At 41.4% G+C, this 26,100-nt stretch overlaps 1 protein-coding gene and 2 long non-coding RNA genes across 4 annotated transcripts; all 3 read right to left on the reverse strand.

Moving 5' to 3' along the window:
- Positions 1-2,262: 2,262 nt before the first annotated feature.
- On the reverse strand, positions 2,263-3,861 carry LOC112845263 (serine/threonine-protein kinase pim-2-like). The gene is made up of 7 exons (XM_025904717.1): positions 3,853-3,861; positions 3,495-3,621; positions 3,279-3,373; positions 3,093-3,140; positions 2,793-3,011; positions 2,548-2,685; positions 2,263-2,459 (listed from the first exon to the last, which is right to left on the reverse strand). Exons 1-7 carry the CDS (start codon positions 3,859-3,861, stop codon positions 2,430-2,432), a joined length of 666 nt encoding a protein of 221 aa, XP_025760502.1. The 3' UTR covers positions 2,263-2,429.
- Positions 3,862-6,735: 2,874 nt separating this feature from the next.
- On the reverse strand, positions 6,736-22,572 carry LOC102076733 (serine/threonine-protein kinase pim-1). 2 transcript variants are annotated; one of them, XR_002058871.2, is made up of 9 exons: positions 22,090-22,572; positions 21,451-21,687; positions 21,189-21,314; positions 20,973-21,067; positions 20,787-20,834; positions 20,484-20,702; positions 7,542-7,722; positions 7,285-7,455; positions 6,736-7,195 (listed from the first exon to the last, which is right to left on the reverse strand). It is a non-coding gene; the product is annotated as a serine/threonine-protein kinase pim-1 (long non-coding RNA). The 2 variants fall into 2 exon arrangements; XR_002058872.2 differs by lacking the exons at positions 6,736-7,195; positions 7,285-7,455; positions 7,542-7,722 and adding exons at positions 19,399-19,857; positions 19,947-20,117; positions 20,204-20,384 and having other exon boundaries at positions 22,090-22,571.
- Positions 10,083-11,760, reverse strand: LOC109197812 (uncharacterized). The gene is made up of 2 exons (XR_003218058.1): positions 11,475-11,760; positions 10,083-11,056 (listed from the first exon to the last, which is right to left on the reverse strand). It is a non-coding gene; the product is annotated as an uncharacterized LOC109197812 (long non-coding RNA).
- Positions 22,573-26,100: the final 3,528 nt, after the last annotated feature.

Here is a 26,100-nt window from a genome sequence, read left to right on the forward strand (position 1 = left end):
CCCCCCCTTGCGGTCTGAGCAGATGTACACAATCGGGCGGTCGACCACTCTTACCTGCTGGGACAAAAGAGCAGCCTCTTTTTGAGGCGTCCGTCTGCAGAGCTGGTCAGGTCTGCGAACCCAGACAGGAACTGGCGATAGTACCCAGGCAGCCCCAGGAATACCTCATCTCTTTTTTGTCTTGGAAGTGGTAGGATGCGATGGCGGCCGTCTCTCCGCCCTTGACGCACCTGCCCGTCTCCAAGTGGTACCCCAAATACTGTACCTCCCTCCATCCAACTGCACACTTTTCAGGTGGCGTGAGCCCCACTTGCCTCTGGGTCTCCAGGACCGCGGCCACCTGTGTAGATGCTCCACCCAGGTGTCACTGTGGATGATCACATCATCCAGATAGGCGGCAGCAAATGCAGCTTAAGGACACCTGGTGCATGAGGCACGAAAAGTGGCGGGGGCTCCGAAGAAGCTGAACAGAAGTGTGACAAATTGGCTGACAAGGGAAGCCCCTGGTTAAATACAGCGCTGTGAAAATTGAGCAGTGCCTAAACGGTCCATGAGGTCATTGAGCTCGTCAAACCATACACTATAATTTAGCTTGAAACAACATTCGAGGGCATAACTGAAAAGGATTTAAAAGCAGTCAGTGTCAAAAGAACAGCTTGAAACACCTCATAAAGCCGCAGAGTACTTAAAAAGAAAGGTCTGGCAAATAGAGAGAAATTATGGGTCCCTGAGACTTTTGCAACATATAAGTTTAAAGAAATGTAAAGAAAAATTAAATATTAAGTCATAACCTAACGTTCTCACAATTCAAACAGAGGTCTGAAGAGTAACAACCCAGCAAAAATAAGTTAAATGAAAATTAATTTCTACCAGTCTCAGAATAATCTCCACATCTGGTTTGGGATCTATGAGGAAGCTCATGTGCAAGAATATTATTTTTTTGTATTTATTTTTCTTTTAAACTATATCTATTTGTTAGATTGGATTCAATGTGCTTTATATTATAAGGCCAAAAGCATCAAGTAATACTGAGAAATTCATCTATCGCTAATGAGCCAAGTCAAAGATTTTTTTGAAGAAACGCAATCTCTCTGCAACACTGCAATCTGGTTGTTAAGGGATGACATAAGAATTCTCCTGACTGAAGTTTGGTCTGTTTACAGCATCTTTTTCCTGCCATGCAATTCCATTTGTCCTTAACCATCAGGAACCCTCATTTTAACTTTTATTGAGATTTAAAAGTTAGCCACACAGAGTTCGAGTAGCAGACACATCTCTACATCAACTGTTCAGAGGAGACTCTGCGACTCGGGCATTTATGGTCAAATAGCTGCAAAGAAACCACCACTAAGGAAAAGCAACAAACAGAAGAGATTTGTTTGGGCCACGAAACACAAGGAATGAACATTAGACCAGTGGAAATCTGTGCTTTGGTCTGATGAGTCCAAACTTGAGATCTTTGGGTCCCTGCCGTGTATTTGTGCGACACAGAAAGGGTGAATGGAATGGTGTCGAGTGCTTTGCTGGGGACACTGTTGAGGATTTATGCAAAATTGAATCACACTGAACTAGCATGGCTACCATAACCGTTGACTGGTAGTGTATATACACTCCTACCCTTCTTTCATCATCTAGTTTCCTGTGCCAGATCTTCTATTGATCCACTGAGGCAGACATGTCAGAAACATGAACTAAAGCACATTTCTGTGTATAAGCAGGACTTTAAATTTTCATCAACAGCTACTTCAGAGGAAATTCTTCAATAAACTGCAATCAAAGGCTCAACTCAGAGGACAAAACCCAACCTGTTATAAACAGTGTGACAGCAAACTTTCTCTTGTGTAAAGTTACAAATAGGAGTAATTATCCACAGGACCTTTTATACATAATGAAGTTATATTCGGTCCTGTAGAAATTGTACATTTAAGCTATTTAGTTCTCTCTGTGATAACTCTGCTATGAATGCCTCTTATTAACTTTTTTACTTTTACAATCAGACAGCTCACTATGAGCAAACACTCAGCAACAGTGGGAAGGAAAAACTCCCTTCTGGAAGGAAAAAACCTCTGGTAGAACCAGGAAATCTGTCCAAACTGGTTGGGGGTTAGAGCAACAAATGCAAGTCTTCAGAGCATTTGCAGTGTGACTGTCTTCGTGCACACTTTAACCTGATTCAGTTTTCTTATTTGTCAAAATATTTTGGGTTTTTTTACCCATGGTACAATCTTTGAAATAGTAATGAAAGAGAATCCTCAGCAAAGATGAATTAAACAAGTTTTATTTTGATCAAATTTTACTTTAAGTAACACATCTTTATTTGATGACATTAAAGTCATCAGATAAAGACAGTTTTGAGGGAGCTCCTGACCCAGCCCAAGCTCTCTATGAAGACGAGGAAAAACTCCCCAGGGGGCCAGATTGATGGGAAGTTAAGCATGCGTCCAAGAAATTCCAGCATTCTGGAAAGAAAGAAAGGATAAAAAAGATGAAGATGATAGTTCTAGTGATCCAAGGCATCTGTGAATCTGGAAGTGTCAAGTTTTCTACCTGTGGACAGATGCTTTTTGAGTTTCTTTCTGAGGAACCTCGTGGTATTAAAGTCCCGTGGATGAAGCGCTTCATACAACACCACTCCCATTTGCCACACCGTGGTGGGTCCACACCAACTAGTTGCTTCAGAATGACCTGGAAAAGATGAAAAACACAATAATGAGTCAATGGGTTAATGCTTCTCTATTACTCTCCGCCTTGATTGTATGCTGTACAGTCTGAGGTTCTTCCAGTCAACCTACCTTGGCCTTGTCCTCTGGTAAAGATCCTCCATTTTCTGCTTTATATTTTTGCAGGTCCACAGCAGGGACAGGTCTCTCCAGCACCAGTATCAGTTCTCTGCCAATGTCGAACCACTCCAGCAAGGACACAGGTGCTGATGTTCCCACTGACCCTTCTGCTTCACCTGCAAGTTTCAGCATAATGGCCACTTCCACAGAGAGCTTCTTCCCGCTTTCATCCTGAAATATTACCAAGTGGATGATGAGGAACGCCGCATTCAATCCAGTAATGTAAAACTGATTCAAGTGTTGGACACTTACCGCCACTTTGCAGTACACTTTATTTTTGGGAATGTGTTTGATGGCTACCTAAAAGACACAGAGCATTGGTGAGCATTTCCTCAGTATGACATAATTAAAGGTGGAAACACAGCACACCTCTCAGCTTACGATATTATACATTATCTGCGTTACTGCCTGTCTTACTACCATCGCCTGAACACTTACAGGAAAACGATCTTCTATCCGGTAGCCAGCAAACACTGCTCCGCAGCCTCCTTCTCCGAGCTGGTGCTCCTCCACATATCTGGCTTCGAATTCACCTAAACAGACAAACGCAAATCTTGTTTTACTACCGCTGTGACACAAATTACTCTCTTCTGTAGCCTAGATGTTCCTTTTGCCCTTCCCCTGAATATAAAACCCAGGCTGCTTGCTACTTACGTTTTTGGTCAGCCACTGATTTTTTATCCTGGTCCACATTCCTTTTGTTTTTCTTGGGTGTTTCTTGGTGTTGTCTCCCGCGGCCTTTCTTTTGCCATTTCTCGCGCACACATGTTTGTTGTTCAAGCTATAGTCTGCAGATGTGGAAAACACCAAAAGCACATCAGCTCACTGGATGATGGACACAAATATCTCACAAACACTAAACACCAATATCTTAAACCTAGCAACCACCCTTAGTCTGCCCCTCACTCAACTAATTAGCCTACCTTTACCAGTGTCCAACGAGGAAGACGCTTGTTCCTTGTCACCGCTCATATGGTCAAGCAGTTAGCCTTCTTTGGTTGGTTCGTTGTGCCCTCTCCATCTTGCTCAACCTTGCGCTTCACTCCTTCACCAATCACATGTAGCCATGCGGTCACATGACCAGTTATGAGCTGTGGCGGGCAGAGCCAAACCCAGCCAAACCCATCTGTTCTCTGATTGGATTGTTACATTTGTGATTGACATGACATTGACCAATCAGATGACAGGAAGAAAAATAGGGTCAAAATTCGTACTTGTGACTTGCAGGGTTTTTGTTGGCTAAGTCCACACTGTCCACACACAAATCTTCTTTACACACATACAAATCTTTTTTACACACACACAACTCCTGATTTACAAGTACAAAATATTTATGACCACATTTTGAGCCCATAGGCGTTGGTGTTTCATCTTTTTGCAGACACGCAGACTGAGGTGTTTGCGTTCTCTTGCCTTGCATACGTTCTTATTTTGAACTTAATGTGGAATTCATTGCATAGTGTTTGTGCGGGATATAAATGACAAGATGTCGTTTTTCAACAGATTTAGTAAAAAAAAAAAGCATGTCCAGTGTGATTAAAATTTTCACGGGAAACATCTATACAGAGTCAATACAGTACTATAATACCCAGACATGATTCTTTTGAAAACCATATATCTTTCCACAGGTCTCAACTTCATCAGACATCACCTAGACACAGAGCTGGATGAGGCCAGCACAAACAGCGGCCTATCTGACGAAGATGACTTCTTTGGGTCCATGGGGTCAGGAAAGCCGGGGAGCTGGAGAGGTAAAATTTCCTCCGAAGTCAATGTGCCATATGAACCATTGCATTAATAATACATTTATTAACGCTCTATATCAACAGTTACACACTATATAGAACAACTTTATGGAGCTTTATGTTGGCAAAGTGCAGATCAGCTATTTTAGGGTTGCTGGCCCCTGATCTGTTGCATAGCTGTCAATCAAAATCAATACAGCTCTTCCTGCATCTGGAGTTTGTGAAAGACTGTGCGAGACTCCTGTTCACTGCTGAACAGTTACAGCTTCACAGCAAGAACCTTGAGAGCAAACTGCTGCTGAAGCTCAACTATCACCTTACTGAGTGAAGAAATGGCGCATTTTTGCTAAATATGCAGACATAGATGCACACCCATACAATTTATGGTAAAGTGAGCCGCCTTGTATGTACATATGTTGAAGATGCCTCGTTCTAATGTTTTCTCTGAGGCTGCTGTGCCATTTGGAGTAAAAGTGAATATAAAGTATACAGCACATCTTGTCACTGGAAATGGTTTGCATTGTTTATATATTTATATTATTTACTGTAGTTATTGGTTAAAAAGCTTTATCTTGTGAAAAACTGAAATCTGGAAATTCAAATTGTTGTGCCTTAATTGGCAGTGGCAGAGCAGGTCAGCCACTAATCAGAAGGTCAGTGGTTCGATCCCAGGCTGCCTGCTGCCTGCATGCCAAATATCCTTGGGCAAGATACTAACCCCATGTTTGCCTACTGGTGGTGCTCAGAGGGCCCGGTGGCGCCAGCGTCCGGCAGCCTCGCCTCTGTCAGTGCGCCCCAGGGCAGCTGTGGCTACAATGTAGCTTGCCATTGCCAGTGTGTGAATGTGTGTGTGAATGGGTGAATGACTGAATGTAGTGTAAAGCGCTTTGGGGTCCTTAGGGACTGAGTAAAGCGCTATACAAATGCAGGCCATTTACCATTTAATTTGTTAGTTTCTAGATATATTTGATTTGAAAATACTAAAATTTGTATATTTATTTATTTTTGTTTTTATACTAGCATTTATTTTAAAAAATTAAAAAATAAATCAGTCATTACAACCAGTTACTCAGTACTTGAGTAGTCTTTTCACCAACTACTTTTTTACTCTTACTTGAGCAATTTTTTGGATGACGACTTTTCACTTTTACTGGAGTAATAATATTGTAAAGTAATTCTACTCTTCCTTGAGTACAATTTTTGGTTACTTGACCCACCTCTGGAAACCACCACTAAGGAAAAGCAACAAACAGAAGAGATTTGTTTGGGCCACGAAACACAAGGAATGAACATTAGACCAGTGGAAATCTGTGCTTTGGTCTGATGAGTCCAAACTTGAGATCTTTGGGTCCGCCTGCCGTGTATTTGTGCGACACAGAAAGGGTGAATGGATGGTGTCGAGTGCTTTGCTGGGGACACTGTTGGGGATTTATGCAAAATTGAATCACACTGAACTAGCATGACTACCACAACCTTTGACTGGTAGTGTATATACACTCCTACCCTTCTTTCATCATCTAGTTTCCTGTGCCAGATCTTCTATTGATCCACTGAGGCAGACATGTCAGAAACATGAACTAAAGCACATTTCTGTGTATAAGCAGGACTTTAAATTTTCATCAACAGCTACTTCAGAGGAAATTCTTCAATAAACTGCAATCAAAGGCTCAACTCAGAGGACAAAACCCAACCTGTTATAAACAGTGTGACAGCAAACTTTCTCTTGTGTAAAGTTACAAATAGGAGTAATTATCCACAGGACCTTTTATACATAATGAAGTTATATTCGGTCCTGTAGAAATTGTACATTTAAGCTATTTAGTTCTCTCTGTGATAACTCTGCTATGAATGCCTCTTATTAACTTTTTTACTTTTACAATCAGACAGCTCACTATGAGCAAACACTCAGCAACAGTGGGAAGGAAAAACTCCCTTCTGGAAGGAAAAAACCTCTGGCAGAACCAGGAAATCTGTCCAAACTGGTTGGGGGTTAGAGCAACAAATGCAAGTCTTCAGAGCATTTGCAGTGTGACTGTCTTCGTGCACACTTTAACCTGATTCAGTTTTCTTATTTGTCAAAATGCACCATGGGTAAAAAAAAAAAAAACACAATCTTTGAAATAGAAATGAAAGAGAATCCTCAGCAAAGATAAATTAAACAAGTTTTATTTTGATCAAATTTTACTTTAAGTAAAACATCTTTATTTGATGTCATCAGATAAAGACAGTTTTGAGGGAGCACCTGACCCAGCCCAAGCTCTCTATGAAGACGAGGAAAAACTCCCCAGGGGGCCAGATTGATGGGAAGAAACCTCGGGAAAGCCCATTCAAAGAGAGATCCCCTTTCCTGGGATGGCTGGGGGGGTTACAGGAACTCCAAGAAAGCAAAATTTTGATTTTATTTTTAATTGTCCCATTCTATCTATTCCTGTCCAACAGAAAAAAGAAAGCAAGTTACTACAATGTATCACACTTGCATGATAAGATGTGAATTGTGTGATTTGTGTGTTTGTGTGTGTTATCTTAGCCAGGGGTGATGCTGGAGCTCCTCCAGTGTTGGGCGCTTCTCCGGGACTTTAGTTAAGCATGCTTCCAAGAAATTCCGGCATTCTGGAAAGAAAGAAAAGATAAAAAAGATGAAGATGATAGTCCCAGTTATTCAAGGCATCCGTGAATCTGGAAGTGTGAAGTTTTCTTACTTGTGGACAGACGCTTTTTGATGGTCAGTTTCTTGCTGAGGAACCTCTCGGTATCAAAGTCCCGTGCATGAACCGCTTCATACAGCACCACTCCCATTTGCCACACCGTGGTGGGTCCACACCTGTAGCAGCTCCTCCTGTACCACTCGGGAGGGGTGTGAAGAGGAGTACCTAACAAATAGACACAATTGCAATTTCTGCTAAAACAAAAGACACAAATTGTTACATCTGTGAAAAGCAGGAGCAGAATATGTTACCATAGAAGACGCGATACAGAGATCGCTGCTTAACAAAGCAGCTCAGTCCAAAGTCAATGATGCGAACACGAGGCACATCTGAGCCGGTCTCAATCAGAATGTTTTCTCCCTTGATGTCCCGATGAAAGATGTTTTTATCCTCAAGCTCCTTTGCAGCATCAACTAGTTGCTTCAGAATGACCTGGAAAAGATGAAAAAGACAATAATGACTTAATGCTTTTTTGCGCCTTGATTGAATGCTGTACAGTCTGAGGTTCTTCCAGTCAACCTACCTTGGCCTTGTCCTCGGGTAAAATTCTTCCATTTTCTGCTTTGTATTTTTGCAGGTCCACAGCGGGGACAGGTCTCTCCAGCACCAGGATCAGTTCTTTGCCAAGGTCGAACCACTCCAGCAAGGACACAGGTGCTGATGTTCCCACTGACCCTTCTGCTTCACCTGCAAGTTTCAGCATAATGGCCACTTCCACAGAGAGCTTCTTCCCATTTCATCCTGAAATATTACAACAAAGTGAATGATGAGGAACGCCGCATTCAATCCAGTAATGTAAAACTGATTCAAGTGTTGGACACTTACCGCCACTTTGCAGTAGACTTTATTTCTGGGAATGTGTTTGATGGCAACCTAAAAGACACAGAGCATTGGTGAGCATTTCCTCAGTATGACATAATGAAAGGTGGAAACACAGCACACCTCTCAGCTTACGATATTATACATTATCTGCGTTACTGCCTGTCTTACTACCATCGCCTGAACACTTACTGGAAAACGATCTTCTGTCCGGTAGCCAGCAAATACTGCTCCGCAGCCTCCTTCTCCGAGCCGGTGCTCCTCCACGTATCTGGCTTCGAATTCACCTAAACAGACAAACATAAATCTTGTTTTACTACAGCTGTGACACAAATTACTCTCTTCTGTAGCCCAAATGTTCCTTTTGCTCTTCCCCTGAATATAAAACCCAGGCCGCTTGCTACTTACGTTTTTGGTCAGCCACTGATTTTTTGTCCTGGTCCACATTCCTTTTCTTTTCTTGGGTGACTCTCTGTTGTCTCCCGCGGCCTTTCTTTTGCTGTTTTTCGCACACACGTTTTGTTGTTCAAGTCTGCAGATGTGGAAAACACCAAAAGCACATCAGCTCACTGGATGATGGACACAAATATCTCACAAACACTAAACACCAATATCTTAAACCTAGCAACCACACTTAGTCCGACCCCTCACTCAACTAATTAGCCTACCTTTACCAGTGTCCAGTGAGGAAGATGCTTGTTCCTTGTCACCGCTCATATGGTCAAGCAGTTTAGCCTTCTTTGGTTGGTTTGTTGTGCCCTCTCCATCTTGCACAACCTTGCGCTTTACTCCTTTGACCACATCTGAGCTGGTGGAAGGACCAGCCTGCTCAGCGACCCTCCTCCTTTTTATTGGGGTCTTCTTTTCAGGACTGGCCTTTCTTTTAGCAGTCCTGGTCTTACAATCTATAAACGACACCAACACAGTGGTGAAAAAGAGTCCCCGACATCAGGACTGGAAGCATTTCGGTGGCAAAGAATTTGAAATTGCTATTGCTTAAATTATCACAAGTTTGTTCTTGAGATAAAAAACTGACCAGTGCGAATTGATACTAGGTTCACTAAGTCTTAGATCTTGATGACACTTGTTGGTCTGTTTTTACTGTTGAGTCCAAGAATAAACTTATTACATTATTTTACCAAAAGACCGGTAACCTTTCTTTGATTAGACATCTTGTAATAAAGCTATTTTCAATCAAACATATGATTCAAATGCTCTAAAAACGATTCACACAGTGTCGACATTTTTAGGATTGTACATTCTGTTATTTGGATTTTACCAGGATTTGATTTTATAATTTTACTTACCTTGATCTCCTGAATCTTTATCTGCTGGAGTGGTAATTTTTCTTGTTTCCTTTGTCATTGTAATTTTGGAGAACTTTAAAATCGAAAATGTCACCGTAATGAGTTGATATTGAGTTAATATTCCTTCAAATGAGCGTCCTTCAAATGCTTGACGTTTCTAACTGAGTTCTGTAAGTGAGCTTTATAAGTAAACTCTGGAAACTACGGCAACACAACATAGAATCTTGCCTTTAGGTGACATCACTGACTGCCAGTAGTTCAAAGTAGTTTACAGAAAAACAATCTGGCAGACAAAGCCATAATATTTCATATAATTCAGTCATTTCATATCAATTAAACAGTTTCTTTCATTGTCTTTTCCTCATTTGTATAAAGATCTCATGTATGGATGACACTATGAAGATTTCTGGTTGACCACACACTAATAAGCACAGTGTCAGCTACATTGTCATCTGATTTAAAGTCTTTATTATTGTACATTCAACTGTCATGGTATTGAGTCTGTGATCCAGTGTTTTTTTGTTTGTTAATTTATATGCATTGATTATTCTTTTGGTTCTCTTTGTTTTCTTCTTGTGTTATATTCTTAGGCTTTAGGTTTCTGTTACTTTGCTTGCCCCTGTGTCCACATGTCATGTCTAGTCACTCTTGTTTCCATGTTCCCCATTTCTTCCCAGTCAGTCAAGTATCAATGTCAACTCTGTGTCTTTGTAAATGTCGTCTCTTGTTTGCTGTTTTACTTTGATAGTCTCTTGTGCTATGTTAGTGTTTTCAGTTTTCCTCCCACTGGTCTCGTTGTTTGTGATTTCTCCCAGCTGTGCTCTCCTCCTGTGTCTTATTCCCTCATTTATCCCTCTGTGTATTTAAGCCCATTGTCTTCCTCTGTTTGCTGCTGGGTTGTCTGTGTATCATCCATGACATGTCTCTTGTTCCAGGTTATCATTTGTTGTGTTCCACGTCTCAGATCTTTAGTTTCTTTATATTTGTTTCTAGTTCCCTCCCCGTTTAGTTTTTGTTACTTTAGTCTTTATATTCCTGCATTTTTGTTTGTAGTTTTGTGCTGCCTCAATAAAAGGCACATTTTTAGTTTAAGTCCTCGTCAGCCTCTGCATTTGGCTCCTATCTCTCTTCACTCCACACATCTGCCAGAGCAGCCATGATATTAACTTTCTTGTTATATCAAACGACAGACCAGTGAAAGATAAAGGGATAAAAACAGAGTGTGTGTAGTGGCTATCTGAGATCAAATATAACAGATTTTTTAAAGGATCTGTAAACTGTATTTATTCCAATTAAATTAAATAGCAAATGCAGCTACAATTTCAGTGAGATTCATTCCTGACTTTCTACTGCTGTGGCTGAAAGTATACACCAAGCATTATCACTGTAACTGATGTAAATATTGGACTTGGAGGGGATTCATCTGATAGACTGATGCAAACAGAACTGTGAATCTCTCAATTTTCTTTTTTTCTGAAAGAAAAAGTTGGTTACTGTATCACATTTAATGGCAAGATGTGAATTCAGCATGTGTGTGTGTGTGTGTCAGAGATGAGTTTATCTGAGTCAGGGGTAAAGCAGGAGGTCCTCCAGCATTGGGCACGTCTCCAGGACTTTGTTAAAACTTGTTTTCAAGACATCTGGAATGAACGAAGGACAAGAGAGATGAAGATGATAATTCCAGTGATCCAAGCGATCACCATGATTTACTGCAAAATTTTCTTTTTCCCGTAGCCCACACTTTTCCTGATAATTTAAGGGACACATTGGACCTTTGCCAAGTTATGGCAGGTTTTCAGCTAATAGCCCTTTGGGAATCACCTTGCTGGTGTAAAAATACTATTTTTTTGCTCTTGAACTTTTTAATCTTTAGTATTTTTCATCAATTCAAGAAAAGAAATGGCAACAAATGATGTTTTGTCACAAGCTCCCAGTAAAATTTTCTGTTAAGTATAAAAAACAGTTGTTCATCTCTTGTGTTAGGTGCTGTTTTTATGCTCGAATGATTCACAGGTCAGTGTTAAGTGGCTTAACTGATGTGAAAGATCAGGAACCCACAGAGTGTTCGTGTGACTATCTGGTTTCTTTTATTTAGAGCACAGAAATGTTCCTTTGTGGTCTAGAACCGTGGTCTTTTCCTGGCAGCCAGCTTTCCAGATTACTCCACACTCCACACTCTCTTGTCTCAGGTCCAGGGTCACTAAAAGGAAGGAGACCTTGTAAACACAATCATCTCATAGCCATCATCATAGCCTTCCTGGCACAGCCCCTTGAGCCCACTGCAACACCCCTGCCACACATCCCCACCGCCCGACTGAGGCTGGGGTCGCATTCGGCCAAACCTACCCCCCTTGCGGTCTGAGCAGATGTACACAATCGGGCGGTCGACCACTCTTACCTGCTGGGACAAAAGAGCAGCCCTCTTTTTGAGGCGTCCGTCTGCAGAGCTGGTCAGGTCTGCGAACCCAGACAGGAACTGGCGATAGTACCCAGGCAGCCCCAGGAATTACCTCATCTCCTTTTTTGTCTTGGGAAGTGGGTAGGATGCGATGGCGGCCGTCTTCTCCGCCCTTGGACGCACCTGCCCGTCTCCCAAGTGGTACCCCAAATACTGTACCTCCCTCCATCCAACTGCACACTTCTTCAGGTTGGCCGTGAGCCCCACTTGCCTCTGGGTCTCCAGGACCGCGGCCACCTGCTGTAGATGCTCCACCCAGGTGTCACTGTGGATGATCACATCATCCAGATAGGCGGCAGCAAATGCAGCTTAAGGACACCTGGTGCATGAGGCACGAAAAAGTGGCGGGGGCTCCGAAGAAGCTGAACAGAAGTGTGACAAATTGGCTGACAAGGGAAGCCCCTGGTTAAATACAGCGCTGTGAAAAATTGAGCAGTGCCTAAACGGTCCATGAGGTCATTGAGCTCGTCAAACCATACACTATAATTTAGCTTGAAACAACATTCGAGGGCATAACTGAAAAGGATTTAAAAAGCAGTCAGTGTCAAAAGAACAGCTTTGAAACACCTTCATAAAGCCGGCAGAGTACTTAAAAAGAAAAGGTCTGGCAAAATAGAGAGAAATTATGGGTCCCTCGAGACTTTTGCAACATATAAGTTTAAAGAAATGTAAAGAAAAAATTAAAATATTAAGTCGTAACCTAACGTTCTCACAATTCAAACAGAGGTCTGAAGAAGTAACAACCCAGCAAAAAATAAGTTAAATGAAAAATTAATTTCTACCAGTCTCAGAAATAATCTCCACATCTGGTTTGGGATCTATGAGGAAGCTCATGTGCAAGAATATTATTTTTTTGTATTTATTTTTCTTTTAAACTATATCTATTTGTTAGATTGGATTCAATGTGCTTTATATTATAAGGCCAAAAGCATCAAGTAATACTGAGAAATTCATCTATCGCTAATGAGCCAAGTCAAAGATTTTTTTGAAGAAAACGCAATCTCTCTGCAACACTGCAATCTGGTTGTTAAGGGATGACATAAGAAATTCTCCTGACTGAAGTTTGGTCTGTTTACAGCATCTTTTTCCTGCCATGCAATTCCATTTGTCCTTAACCATCAGGAACCCTCATTTTAACTTTTATTGAGATTTAAAAAGTTAGCCACACAGAGTTCGAGTAGCAGACACATCTCTACATCAACTGTTCAGAGGAGACTCTGCGACTCGGGTATTTATGGTCAAATAGCTGCAAAGAAACCACCACTAAGGAAAAGCAACAAACAGAAGAGATTTGTTTGGGCCACGAAACACAAGGAATGAACATTAGACCAGTGGAAATCTGTGCTTTGGTCTGATGAGTCCAAACTTGAGATCTTTGGGTCCGCCTGCCGTGTATTTGTGCGACACAGAAAGGGTGAATGGATGGTGTCGAGTGCTTTGCTGGGGACACTGTTGGGGATTTATGCAAAATTGAATCACACTGAACTAGCATGACTACCACAACCTTTGACTGGTAGTGTATATACACTCCTACACGTCTTTAATCATCTAGTTTCCTGTGCCAGATCTTCTATTGATCCACTGAGGCAGACATGTCAGAAACATGAACTAAAGCACATTTCTGTGTATAGGCAGGTGTTAGATTTGTATTGTGATTGTCATTTATGCTTAGAAATATCTACTTATATATTCTTAGAGTTTTATAATTAGGTGTAGATTGGTAGAGGTTCGATCCTTAATAGTCTGCAAGCTTTGTGTGCATTCCAGAGCTCTCTGACTTTCACACCCACATTTTAGGAGCATGGGAGAGGTCGTACCTTGTCTTATTGTTTTATGGTAGGATAAACGTATCTATGTCTGTTTTAGGCTAAGTGCCTTTTGTTTAGATGGACGGCTCTGGGGAGTCTTCCTGGGGTCACAGTTTGACCCCCACACACAGATACACACACACACACACGGTATTCTTTGTTCACATGTATACCTATATAAGAGGTCATATGTTAATGAACCTATGCATATTCATGTAACCACAATAAAAGAGCAGTGTTACGGGGGAGCGGACGAGAGCAACTGGGGTCAAGCGAAGGAACGGCGCCTGTCCAGTTCTCTCCCGTGCACGTGAAACATAAAGAATGTTGCTACGTTTGCTGCTGTTAATTTTCACTTCAGCGATCGTTAGCTATAACTTAGCAGATTTAATTTCATCAACAGCTACTTCAGAGGAAATTCTTCAATAAACTGCAACCAAAGGCCCAACTCAGAGGACAAAACCCAACCTGTTATAAACAGTGTGACAGCAAACTTTCTCTTGTGTAAAGTTACAAATAGGAGTAATTATCCACAGGACCTTTTATACATAATGAAGTTATATTCGGTCCTGTAGAAATTGTACATTTAAGCTATTTAGTTCCCTTTGTGATAACTCTGCTATGAATGCCTGTTATTAACTTTTTTACTTTTACAATCAGACAGCTCACTATGAGCAAACACTCAGCAACAGTGGGAAGGAAAAACTCCCTTCTTGAAGGAAAAAACCTCTGGCAGAACCAGGAAATCTGTCCAAACTGGTTGGGGGTTAGAGCAACAGATGCAAGTCTTCAGAGCATTTGCAGTGTGACTGTCTTCGTGCACACTTTAACCTGATTCAGTTTTCTTATTTGTCAAAATGCACCATGGGTAAAAAAACCCCACAATCTTTGAAATAGTAATGAAAGAGAATCCTCAGCAAAGATGAATTAAACAAGTTTTATTTTGATCAAATTTTACTTTAAGTAAAACATCTTTATTTGATGACATCAAATAAAGACAGTTTTGAGGGAGCACCTGACCCAGCCCAAGCTCTCTATGAAGACGAGGAAAAACTCCCCAGGGGGCCAGATTGATGGGAAGAACCTCGGAAAGCCCATTCAAGAGAGATCCCTTCCTGATGCTGGGGGGTTACAGGAACTCCAAGAAGCAAATTTTGATTTTATTTTTAAATGTCCTGTCCAACAGAAAACAGAAAGCAAGTTACTACAATGTATCACACTTGCATGAAGATGTGATTGTGGATTGTGTGCTTGTGTGTTATCTAGCCAGGGTGATGCGGAGCTCTCCAGTGGGCGTTCCATAGTAAGATTCCAGAATCGGCATTCTGGACAGAAAGAAAGATAAAAAAGATGAAGATGATAGTTCTAGTGATCCAAGGCATCGTGAATCTGGAAGTGTGAAGTTTTCTTACTGTGGACAGACGCTTTTTGATGTCTTTCTGAGGAACTCTCGTATCGTGCATGACGTTAAAGCAATCCATGCCACCGTGGGTCCACTGTAGCAGCTCTCCTCGGAGGTGTGAGGATACTAACATAGCCATGCATTTGCTACAAGACACATTTCATCTGTGAAGCAAGCAATATTACAAAGACCGATACAGAGTGCACAGCAGTCGTCAATGATGCGACACGACACATCTGAGCGTCTCATCAGAATGTTCTCCTGATGCCGATGAAAGATGTATAATCCAGCATCAATATGTCAGATGACTGGAAAGATGAAAGACATATGACTTATGCTTTTTCGCCTTGATTGATGCTGTACAGTCTGAGGTTCTTCCAGTCAACCTACCTTGGCCTTGTCCTCTGGTAAAGTCTCCATTTTCTGCTTTGTATTTTTGCAGGTCCACAGCGGGGACAGGTCTCTCCAGCACCAGGATCAGTTCTTTGCCAAGGTCGAACCACTCCAGCAAGGACACAGGTGCTGATGTTCCCACTGACCCTTCTGCTTCACCTGCAAGTTTCAGCATAATGGCCACTTCCACAGAGAGCTTCTTCCCGCTTTCATCCTGAAATATTACCAAGTGGATGATGAGGAACGCCGCATTCAATCCAGGAATGTAAAACTGATTCAAGTGTTGGACACTTACCGCCACTTTGCAGTAGACTTTATTTCTGGGAATGTGTTTGATGGCACCTAAAAGACACAGAGCATTGGTGAGCATTTCCTCAGTATGACATAATGAAAGGTGGAAACACAGCACACCTCTCAGCTTACGATATTATACATTATCTGCGTTACTGCCTGTCTTACTACCATCGCCTGAACACTTACTGGAAAACGATCTTCTATCCGGTAGCCAGCAAAAACTGCTCCGCAGCCTCCTTCTCCGAGCTGGTGCTCCTCCATGTATCTGGCTTCGAATTCACCTAAACAGACAAACACAAATCTTGTTTTACTACAGCTGTGACACAAATTACTCTCCTCTGTAGCCTAAATGTTCCTTTTGCTCTTCCCCTGAATATAAAATCCAGGCTGCTTGCTACTTACGTTTTTGGTCAGCCACTGATTTTTTATCCTGGTCCACATTCCTTTTGTTTTTCTTGGGTGTTTCTTGGTGTTGTCTCCCGCGGCCTTTCTTTTGCCATTTCTCGCGCACACATGTTTGTTGTTCAAGCTATAGTCTGCAGATGTGGAAAACACCAAAAGCACATCAGCTCACTGGATGATGGACACAAATATCTCACAAACACTAAACACCAATATCTTAAACCTAGCAACCACCCTTAGTCTGCCCCCTCACTCAACTAATTAGCCTACCTTTACCAGTGTCCAACGAGGAAGACGCTTGTTCCTTGTCACCGCTCATATGGTCAAGCAGTTAGCCTTCTTTGGTTGGTTCGTTGTGCCCTCTCCATCTTGCTCAACCTTGCGCTTCACTCCTTCACCAATCACATGTAGCCACTCATGAGCTGTGGCGGGCAGAGCCAAACCCAGCCAAACCCATCTGTTCTCTGATTGGATTGTTACATTTGTGATTGACATGACATTGACCAATCAGATGACAGGAAGAAAAATAGGGTCAAAATTCGTACTTGTGACTTGCAGGGTTTTTGTTGGCTAAGTCCACACTGTCCACACACAAATCTTCTTTACACACATACAAATCTTTTTTACACACACACAACTCCTGATTTACAAGTACAAAATATTTATGACCACATTTTGAGCCCATAGGCGTTGGTGTTTCATCTTTTTGCAGACACGCAGACTGAGGTGTTTGCGTTCTCTTGCCTTGCATACGTTCTTATTTTGAACTTAATGTGGAATTCATTGCATAGTGTTTGTGCGGGATATAAATGACAAGATGTCGTTTTTCAACAGATTTAGTAAAAAAAAAAAGCATGTCCAGTGTGATTAAAATTTTCACGGGAAACATCTATACAGAGTCAATACAGTACTATAATACCCAGACATGATTCTTTTGAAAACCATATATCTTTCCACAGGTCTCAACTTCATCAGACATCACCTAGACACAGAGCTGGATGAGGCCAGCACAAACAGCGGCCTATCTGACGAAGATGACTTCTTTGGGTCCATGGGGTCAGGAAAGCCGGGGAGCTGGAGAGGTAAAATTTCCTCCGAAGTCAATGTGCCATATGAACCATTGCATTAATAATACATTTATTAACGCTCTATATCAACAGTTACACACTATATAGAACAACTTTATGGAGCTTTATGTTGGCAAAGTGCAGATCAGCTATTTTAGGGTTGCTGGCCCCTGATCTGTTGCATAGCTGTCAATCAAAATTAATACAGCTCTTCCTGCATCTGGAGTTTGTGAAAGACTGTGCGAGACTCCTGTTCACTGCTGAACAGTTACAGCTTCACAGCAAGAACCTTGAGAGCAAACTGCTGCTGAAGCTCAACTATCACCTTACTGAGTGAAGAAATGGCGCATTTTTGCTAAATATGCAGACATAGATGCACACCCATACAATTTATGGTAAAGTGAGCCGCCTTGTATGTACATATGTTGAAGATGCCTCGTTCTAATGTTTTCTCTGAGGCTGCTGTGCCATTTGGAGTAAAAGTGAATATAAAGTATACAGCACATCTTGTCACTGGAAATGGTTTGCATTGTTTATATATTTATATTATTTACTGTAGTTATTGGTTAAAAAGCTTTATCTTGTGAAAAACTGAAATCTGGAAATTCAAATTGTTGTGCCTTAATTGGCAGTGGCAGAGCAGGTCAGCCACTAATCAGAAGGTCAGTGGTTCGATCCCAGGCTGCCTGCTGCCTGCATGCCAAATATCCTTGGGCAAGATACTAACCCCATGTTTGCCTACTGGTGGTGCTCAGAGGGCCCGGTGGCGCCAGCGTCCGGCAGCCTCGCCTCTGTCAGTGCGCCCCAGGGCAGCTGTGGCTACAATGTAGCTTGCCATTGCCAGTGTGTGAATGTGTGTGTGAATGGGTGAATGACTGAATGTAGTGTAAAGCGCTTTGGGGTCCTTAGGGACTGAGTAAAGCGCTATACAAATGCAGGCCATTTACCATTTAATTTGTTAGTTTCTAGATATATTTGATTTGAAAATACTAAAATTTGTATATTTATTTATTTTTGTTTTTATACTAGCATTTATTTTAAAAAATTAAAAAATAAATCAGTCATTACAACCAGTTACTCAGTACTTGAGTAGTCTTTTCACCAACTACTTTTTTACTCTTACTTGAGCAATTTTTTGGATGACGACTTTTCACTTTTACTGGAGTAATAATATTGTAAAGTAATTCTACTCTTCCTTGAGTACAATTTTTGGTTACTTGACCCACCTCTGGAAACCACCACTAAGGAAAAGCAACAAACAGAAGAGATTTGTTTGGGCCACGAAACACAAGGAATGAACATTAGACCAGTGGAAATCTGTGCTTTGGTCTGATGAGTCCAAACTTGAGATCTTTGGGTCCGCCTGCCGTGTATTTGTGCGACACAGAAAGGGTGAATGGATGGTGTCGAGTGCTTTGCTGGGGACACTGTTGGGGATTTATGCAAAATTGAATCACACTGAACTAGCATGACTACCACAACCTTTGACTGGTAGTGTATATACACTCCTACCCTTCTTTCATCATCTAGTTTCCTGTGCCAGATCTTCTATTGATCCACTGAGGCAGACATGTCAGAAACATGAACTAAAGCACATTTCTGTGTATAAGCAGGACTTTAAATTTTCATCAACAGCTACTTCAGAGGAAATTCTTCAATAAACTGCAATCAAAGGCTCAACTCAGAGGACAAAACCCAACCTGTTATAAACAGTGTGACAGCAAACTTTCTCTTGTGTAAAGTTACAAATAGGAGTAATTATCCACAGGACCTTTTATACATAATGAAGTTATATTCGGTCCTGTAGAAATTGTACATTTAAGCTATTTAGTTCTCTCTGTGATAACTCTGCTATGAATGCCTCTTATTAACTTTTTTACTTTTACAATCAGACAGCTCACTATGAGCAAACACTCAGCAACAGTGGGAAGGAAAAACTCCCTTCTGGAAGGAAAAAACCTCTGGCAGAACCAGGAAATCTGTCCAAACTGGTTGGGGGTTAGAGCAACAAATGCAAGTCTTCAGAGCATTTGCAGTGTGACTGTCTTCGTGCACACTTTAACCTGATTCAGTTTTCTTATTTGTCAAAATGCACCATGGGTAAAAAAAAAAAAACACAATCTTTGAAATAGAAATGAAAGAGAATCCTCAGCAAAGATAAATTAAACAAGTTTTATTTTGATCAAATTTTACTTTAAGTAAAACATCTTTATTTGATGTCATCAGATAAAGACAGTTTTGAGGGAGCACCTGACCCAGCCCAAGCTCTCTATGAAGACGAGGAAAAACTCCCCAGGGGGCCAGATTGATGGGAAGAAACCTCGGGAAAGCCCATTCAAAGAGAGATCCCCTTTCCTGGGATGGCTGGGGGGGTTACAGGAACTCCAAGAAAGCAAAATTTTGATTTTATTTTTAATTGTCCCATTCTATCTATTCCTGTCCAACAGAAAAAGAAAGCAAGTTACTACAATGTATCACACTTGCATGATAAGATGTGAATTGTGTGATTTGTGTGTTTGTGTGTGTTATCTTAGCCAGGGGTGATGCTGGAGCTCCTCCAGTGTTGGGCGCTTCTCCGGGACTTTAGTTAAGCATGCTTCCAAGAAATTCCGGCATTCTGGAAAGAAAGAAAAGATAAAAAAGATGAAGATGATAGTCCCAGTTATTCAAGGCATCCGTGAATCTGGAAGTGTGAAGTTTTCTTACTTGTGGACAGACGCTTTTTGATGGTCAGTTTCTTGCTGAGGAACCTCTCGGTATCAAAGTCCCGTGCATGAACCGCTTCATACAGCACCACTCCCATTTGCCACACCGTGGTGGGTCCACACCTGTAGCAGCTCCTCCTGTACCACTCGGGAGGGGTGTGAAGAGGAGTACCTAACAAACAGACACAATTGCAATTTCTGCTAAAACAAAAGACACAAATTGTTACATCTGTGAAAAGCAGGAGCAGAATATGTTACCATAGAAGACGCGATACAGAGATCGCTGCTTAACAAAGCAGCTCAGTCCAAAGTCAATGATGCGAACACGAGGCACATCTGAGCCGGTCTCAATCAGAATGTTTTCTCCCTTGATGTCCCGATGAAAGATGTTTTTATCCTCAAGTTCCTTTGCAGCATCAACTAGTTGCTTCAGAATGACCTGGAAAAGATGAAAAAGACAATAATAAGATAATGCTTTTCTAATACTCTGCGCCTTGATTGAATGCTGTACAGTCTAAGGTTCTTCCAGTCAACCTACCTTGGCCTTGTCCTCTGGTAAAGTTCTTCCATTTTCTGCTTTGTATTTTTGCAGGTCCACAGCGGGGACAGGTCTCTCCAGCACCAGGATCAGTTCTTTGCCAAGGTCGAACCACTCCAGCAAGGACACAGGTGCTGATGTTCCCACTGACCCTTCTGCTTCACCTGCAAGTTTCAGCATAATGGCCACTTCCACAGAGAGCTTCTTCCCGTTTTCATCCTGAAATATTACAACAAAGTGAATAATGAGGAACGCCGCATTCAATCCAGTAATGTAAAATTGATTCAAGTGTTGGACACTTACCGCCACTTTGCAGTAGATTTTATTTTTTGGAATGTGTTTGATGGCAACCTAAAAGACACAGAGCATTGGTGAGCATTTCCTCAGTATGACATAATTAAAGGTGGAAACACAGCACACGTCTCAGCTTATGATATTATACATTATCTGCGTTACTGCCTGTCTTGCTCCCATCGCCTGAACACTTACTGGAAAACGATCTTCTATCCGGTAGCCAGCAAAAACTGCTCCGCAGCCTCCTTCTCCGAGCTGGTGCTCCTCCACGTATCTGGCTTCGAATTCACCTAAACAGACAAACATAAATCTTGTTTTACTACCGCTGTGACACAAATTACTCTCTTCTGTAGCCCAAATGTTCCTTTTGCTCTTCCCCTGAATATAAAACCCAGGCTGCTTGCTACTTACGTTTTTGGTCAGCCACTGATTTTTTGTCCTGGTCCACATTCCTTTTCTTTTTCTTGGGTGACTCTCTGTTGTCTCCCGCGGCCTTTCTTTTGCTGTTTTTCGCACACACGTTTTTGTTGTTCAAGTCTGCAGATGTGGAAAACACCAAAAGCACACCAGCTCACTGGATGATGGTCACAAATATCTCACAAACACTAAACACCAATATCTTAAACCTAGCACCCACACTTAGTCTGCCCCCTCACTCAACTAATTAGCCTACCTTTACCAGTGTCCAGTGAGGAAGATGCTTGTTCCTTGTCACCGCTCATATGGTCAAGCAGTTTAGCCTTCTTTGGTTGGTTTGTTGTGCCCTCTCCATCTTGCACAACCTTGCGCTTTACTCCTTTGACCACATCTGAGCTGGTGGAAGGACCAGCCTGCTCAGCGACCCTCCTCCTTTTTATTGGGGTCTTCTTTTCAGGACTGGCCTTTCTTTTAGCAGTCCTGGTCTTACAATCTATAAACGACACCAACACAGTGGTGAAAAAGAGTCCCCGACATCGGGACTGGAAGCATTTCGGTGGCAAAGAATTTGAAATAGCTATTGCTTAAATTATCACAAGTTTGTTCTTGAGATAAAAAACTGACCAGTGCGAATTGATACTAGGTTTACAAAGTCTTAGATCTTGATGACACTTGTTGGTCTGTTTTTACTGTTGAGTCCAAGTATAAACTTATTACATTATTTTACCAAAAGACCGGTAACCTTTCTTTGATTAGACATCTTGTAATAAAGCTATTTTCAATCAAACATATGATTCAAATGCTCTAAAAACGATTCACACAGTGTCGACATTTTTAGGATTGTACATTCTGTTATTTGGATTTTACCAGGATTTGATTTTATAATTTTACTTACCTTGATCTCCTGAATCTTTATCTGCTGGAGTGGTAATTTTTCTTGTTTCCTTTGTCATTGTAATTTTGGAGAACTTTAAAATCGAAAATGTCACCGTAATGAGTTGATATTGAGTTAATATTCCTTCAAATGAGCGTCCTTCAAATGCTTGACGTTTCTAACTGAGTTCTGTAAGTGAGCTTTATAAGTAAACTCTGGAAACTACGGCAACACAACATAGAATCTTGCCTTTAGGTGACATCACTGACTGCCAGTAGTTCAAAGTAGTTTACAGAAAAACAATCTGGCAGACAAAGCCATAATATTTCATATAATTCAGTCATTTCATATCAATTAAACAGTTTCTTTCATTGTCTTTTCCTCATTTGTATAAAGATCTCATGTATGGATGACACTATGAAGATTTCTGGTTGACCACACACTAATAAGCACAGTGTCAGCTACATTGTCATCTGATTTAAAGTCTTTATTATTGTACATTCAACTGTCATGGTACTGAGTCTGTGATCCAGTGTTTTTTTGTTTGTTTAATTTATATGCATTGATTATTCTTTTGGTTCTCTTTGTTTTCTTCTTGTGTTATATTCTTAGGCTTTAGGTTTCTGTTACTTTGCTTTGCCCCTGTGTCCCACATGTCATGTCTAGTCACTCTTGTTTCCATGTTCCCCATTTCTTCCCAGTCAGTCAAGTATCAATGTCAACTCTGTGTCTTTGTAAATGTCGTCTCTTGTTTGCTGTTTTACTTTGATAGTCTCTTGTGCTATGTTAGTGTTTTCAGTTTTCCTCCCACTGGTCTCGTTGTTTGTGATTTCTCCCAGCTGTGCTCTCCTCCTGTGTCTTATTCCCTCATTTATCCCTCTGTGTATTTAAGCCCATTGTCTTCCTCTGTTTGCTGCTGGGTTGTCTGTGTATCATCCATGACATGTCTCTTGTTCCAGGTTATCATTTGTTGTGTTCCACGTCTCAGATCTTTAGTTTCTCTATATTTGTTTCTAGTTCCCTCCCCGTTTAGTTTTTGTTACTTTAGTCTTTATATTCCTGCATTTTTGTTTGTAGTTTTGTGCTGCCTCAATAAAAGGCACATTTTTAGTTTAAGTCCTCGTCAGCCTCTGCATTTGGCTCCTATCTCTCTTCACTCCACACATCTGCCAGAGCAGCCATGATATTAACTTTCTTGTTATATCAAACGACAGACTAGTGAAAGATAAAGGGATAAAAACAGAGTGTGTGTACTGGCTATCTGAGATCAAATATAACAGATTTTTATAAAGGAGTTGTTAACTGTATTTATTCCAATTAAATTAAATAGCAAATGCAGCTACAATTTCAGTGAGATTCATTCCTGACTTTCTACTGCTGTGGCTGAAAGTATACACCAAGCATTATCACTGTAACTGATGTAAATATTGGACTTGGAGGGGATTCATCTGATAGACTGATGCAAACAGAACGGTGAATCTCTCAATTTTCTTTTTTTCTGAAAGAAAAAGTTGGTTACTGTATCACATTTAATGGCAAGATGTGAATTCAGCATGTGTGTGTGTGTGTGTGTGTGTGTGTCAGAGATGAGTTTATCTGAGTCAGGGGTAAAGCAGGAGGTCCTCCAGCATTGGGCACGTCTCCAGGACTTTGTTAAAACTTGTTTTCAAGACATCTGGAATGAACGAAGGACAAGAGAGATGAAGATGATAATTCCAGTGATGCAAGCGATCACCAGGATTTACTGCAAAATTTTCTTTTTCCCGTAGCCCACACTTTTCCTGATAATTTAAGGGACACATTGGACCTTTGCCAAGTTATGGCAGGTTTTCAGCTAATAGCCCTTTGGGAATCACCTTGCTGGTGTAAAAATACTATTTTTTTGCTCTTGAACTTTTTAATCTTTAGTATTTTTCATCAATTCAAGAAAAGAAATGGCAACAAATGATGTTTTGTCACAAGCTCCCAGTAAAATTTTCTGTTAAGTATAAAAAACAGTTGTTCATCTCTTGTGTTAGGTGCTGTTTTTATGCTCGAATGATTCACAGGTCAGTGTTAAGTGGCTTAACTAATGTGAAAGATCAGGAACCCACAGAGTGTTCGTGTGACTATCTGGTTTCTTTTATTTAGAGCACAGAAATGTTCCTTTGTGGTCTAGAACCGTGGTCTTTTCCTGGCAGCCAGCTTTCCAGATTACTCCACACTCCACACTCTCTTGTCTCAGGTCCAGGGTCACTAAAAGGAAGGAGACCTTGTAAACACAATCATCTCATAGCCATCATCATAGCCTTCCTGGCACAGCCCCTTGAGCCCACTGCAACACCCCTGCCACACATCCCCACCGCCCGACTGAGGCTGGGGTCGCATTCGGCCAAACCTACCCCCCTTGCGGTCTGAGCAGATGTACACAATCGGGCGGTCGACCACTCTTACCTGCTGGGACAAAAGAGCAGCCCTCTTTTTGAGGCGTCCGTCTGCAGAGCTGGTCAGGTCTGCGAACCCAGACAGGAACTGGCGATAGTACCCAGGCAGCCCCAGGAATTACCTCATCTCCTTTTTTGTCTTGGGAAGTGGGTAGGATGCGATGGCGGCCGTCTTCTCCGCCCTTGGACGCACCTGCCCGTCTCCCAAGTGGTACCCCAAATACTGTACCTCCCTCCATCCAACTGCACACTTCTTCAGGTTGGCCGTGAGCCCCACTTGCCTCTGGGTCTCCAGGACCGCGGCCACCTGCTGTAGATGCTCCACCCAGGTGTCACTGTGGATGATCACATCATCCAGATAGGCGGCAGCAAATGCAGCTTAAGGACACCTGGTGCATGAGGCACAAAAAAGTGGCGGGGGCTCCGAAGAAGCTGAACAGAAGTGTGACAAATTGGCTGACAAGGGAAGCCCCTGGTTAAATACAGCGCTGTGAAAAATTGAGCAGTGCCTAAACGGTCCATGAGGTCATTGAGCTCGTCAAACCATACACTATAATTTAGCTTGAAACAACATTCGAGGGCATAACTGAAAATGATTTAAAAAGCAGTCAGTGTCAAAAGAACAGCTTTGAAACACCTTCATAAAGCCGGCAGAGTACTTAAAAAAGAAAAGGTCTGGCAAAATAGAGAGAAATTATGGGTCCCTCGAGACTTTTGCAACATATAAGTTTAAAGAAATGTAAAGAAAAAATTAAAATATTAAGTCATAACCTAACGTTCTCACAATTCAAACAGAGGTCTGAAGAAGTAACAACCCAGCAAAAAATAAGTTAAATGAAAAATTAATTTCTACCAGTCTCAGAAATAATCTCCACATCTGGTTTGGGATCTATGAGGAAGCTCATGTGCAAGAATATTATTTTTTTGTATTTATTTTTCTTTTAAACTATATCTATTTGTTAGATTGGATTCAATGTGCTTTATATTATAAGGCCAAAAGCATCAAGTAATACTGAGAAATTCATCTATCGCTAATGAGCCAAGTCAAAGATTTTTTGAAGAAAACGCAATCTCTCTGCAACACTGCAATCTGGTTGTTAAGGGATGACATAAGAAATTCTCCTGACTGAAGTTTGGTCTGTTTACAGCATCTTTTTCCTGCCATGCAATTCCATTTGTCCTTAACCATCAGGAACCCTCATTTTAACTTTTATTGAGATTTAAAAAGTTAGCCACACAGAGTTCGAGTAGCAGACACATCTCTACATCAACTGTTCAGAGGAGACTCTGTGACTCGGGCATTTATGGTCAAATAGCTGCAAAGAAACCACCACTAAGGAAAAGCAACAAACAGAAGAGATTTGTTTGGGCCACGAAACACAAGGAATGAACATTAGACCAGTGGAAATCTGTGCTTTGGTCTGATGAGTCCAAACTTGAGATCTTTGGGTCCGCCTGCCGTGTATTTGTGCGACACAGAAAGGGTGAATGGATGGTGTCGAGTGCTTTGCTGGGGACACTGTTGAGGATTTATGCAAAATTGAATCACACTGAACTAGCATGACTACCATAACCGTTGACTGGTAGTGTATATACACTCCTACCCTTC

The sequence above is a fragment of the Oreochromis niloticus genome, unplaced genomic scaffold (assembly GCF_001858045.2).
Source record: "Oreochromis niloticus isolate F11D_XX unplaced genomic scaffold, O_niloticus_UMD_NMBU tig00006518_pilon, whole genome shotgun sequence".
Taxonomy (NCBI): Eukaryota; Metazoa; Chordata; class Actinopteri; order Cichliformes; family Cichlidae; genus Oreochromis; species Oreochromis niloticus.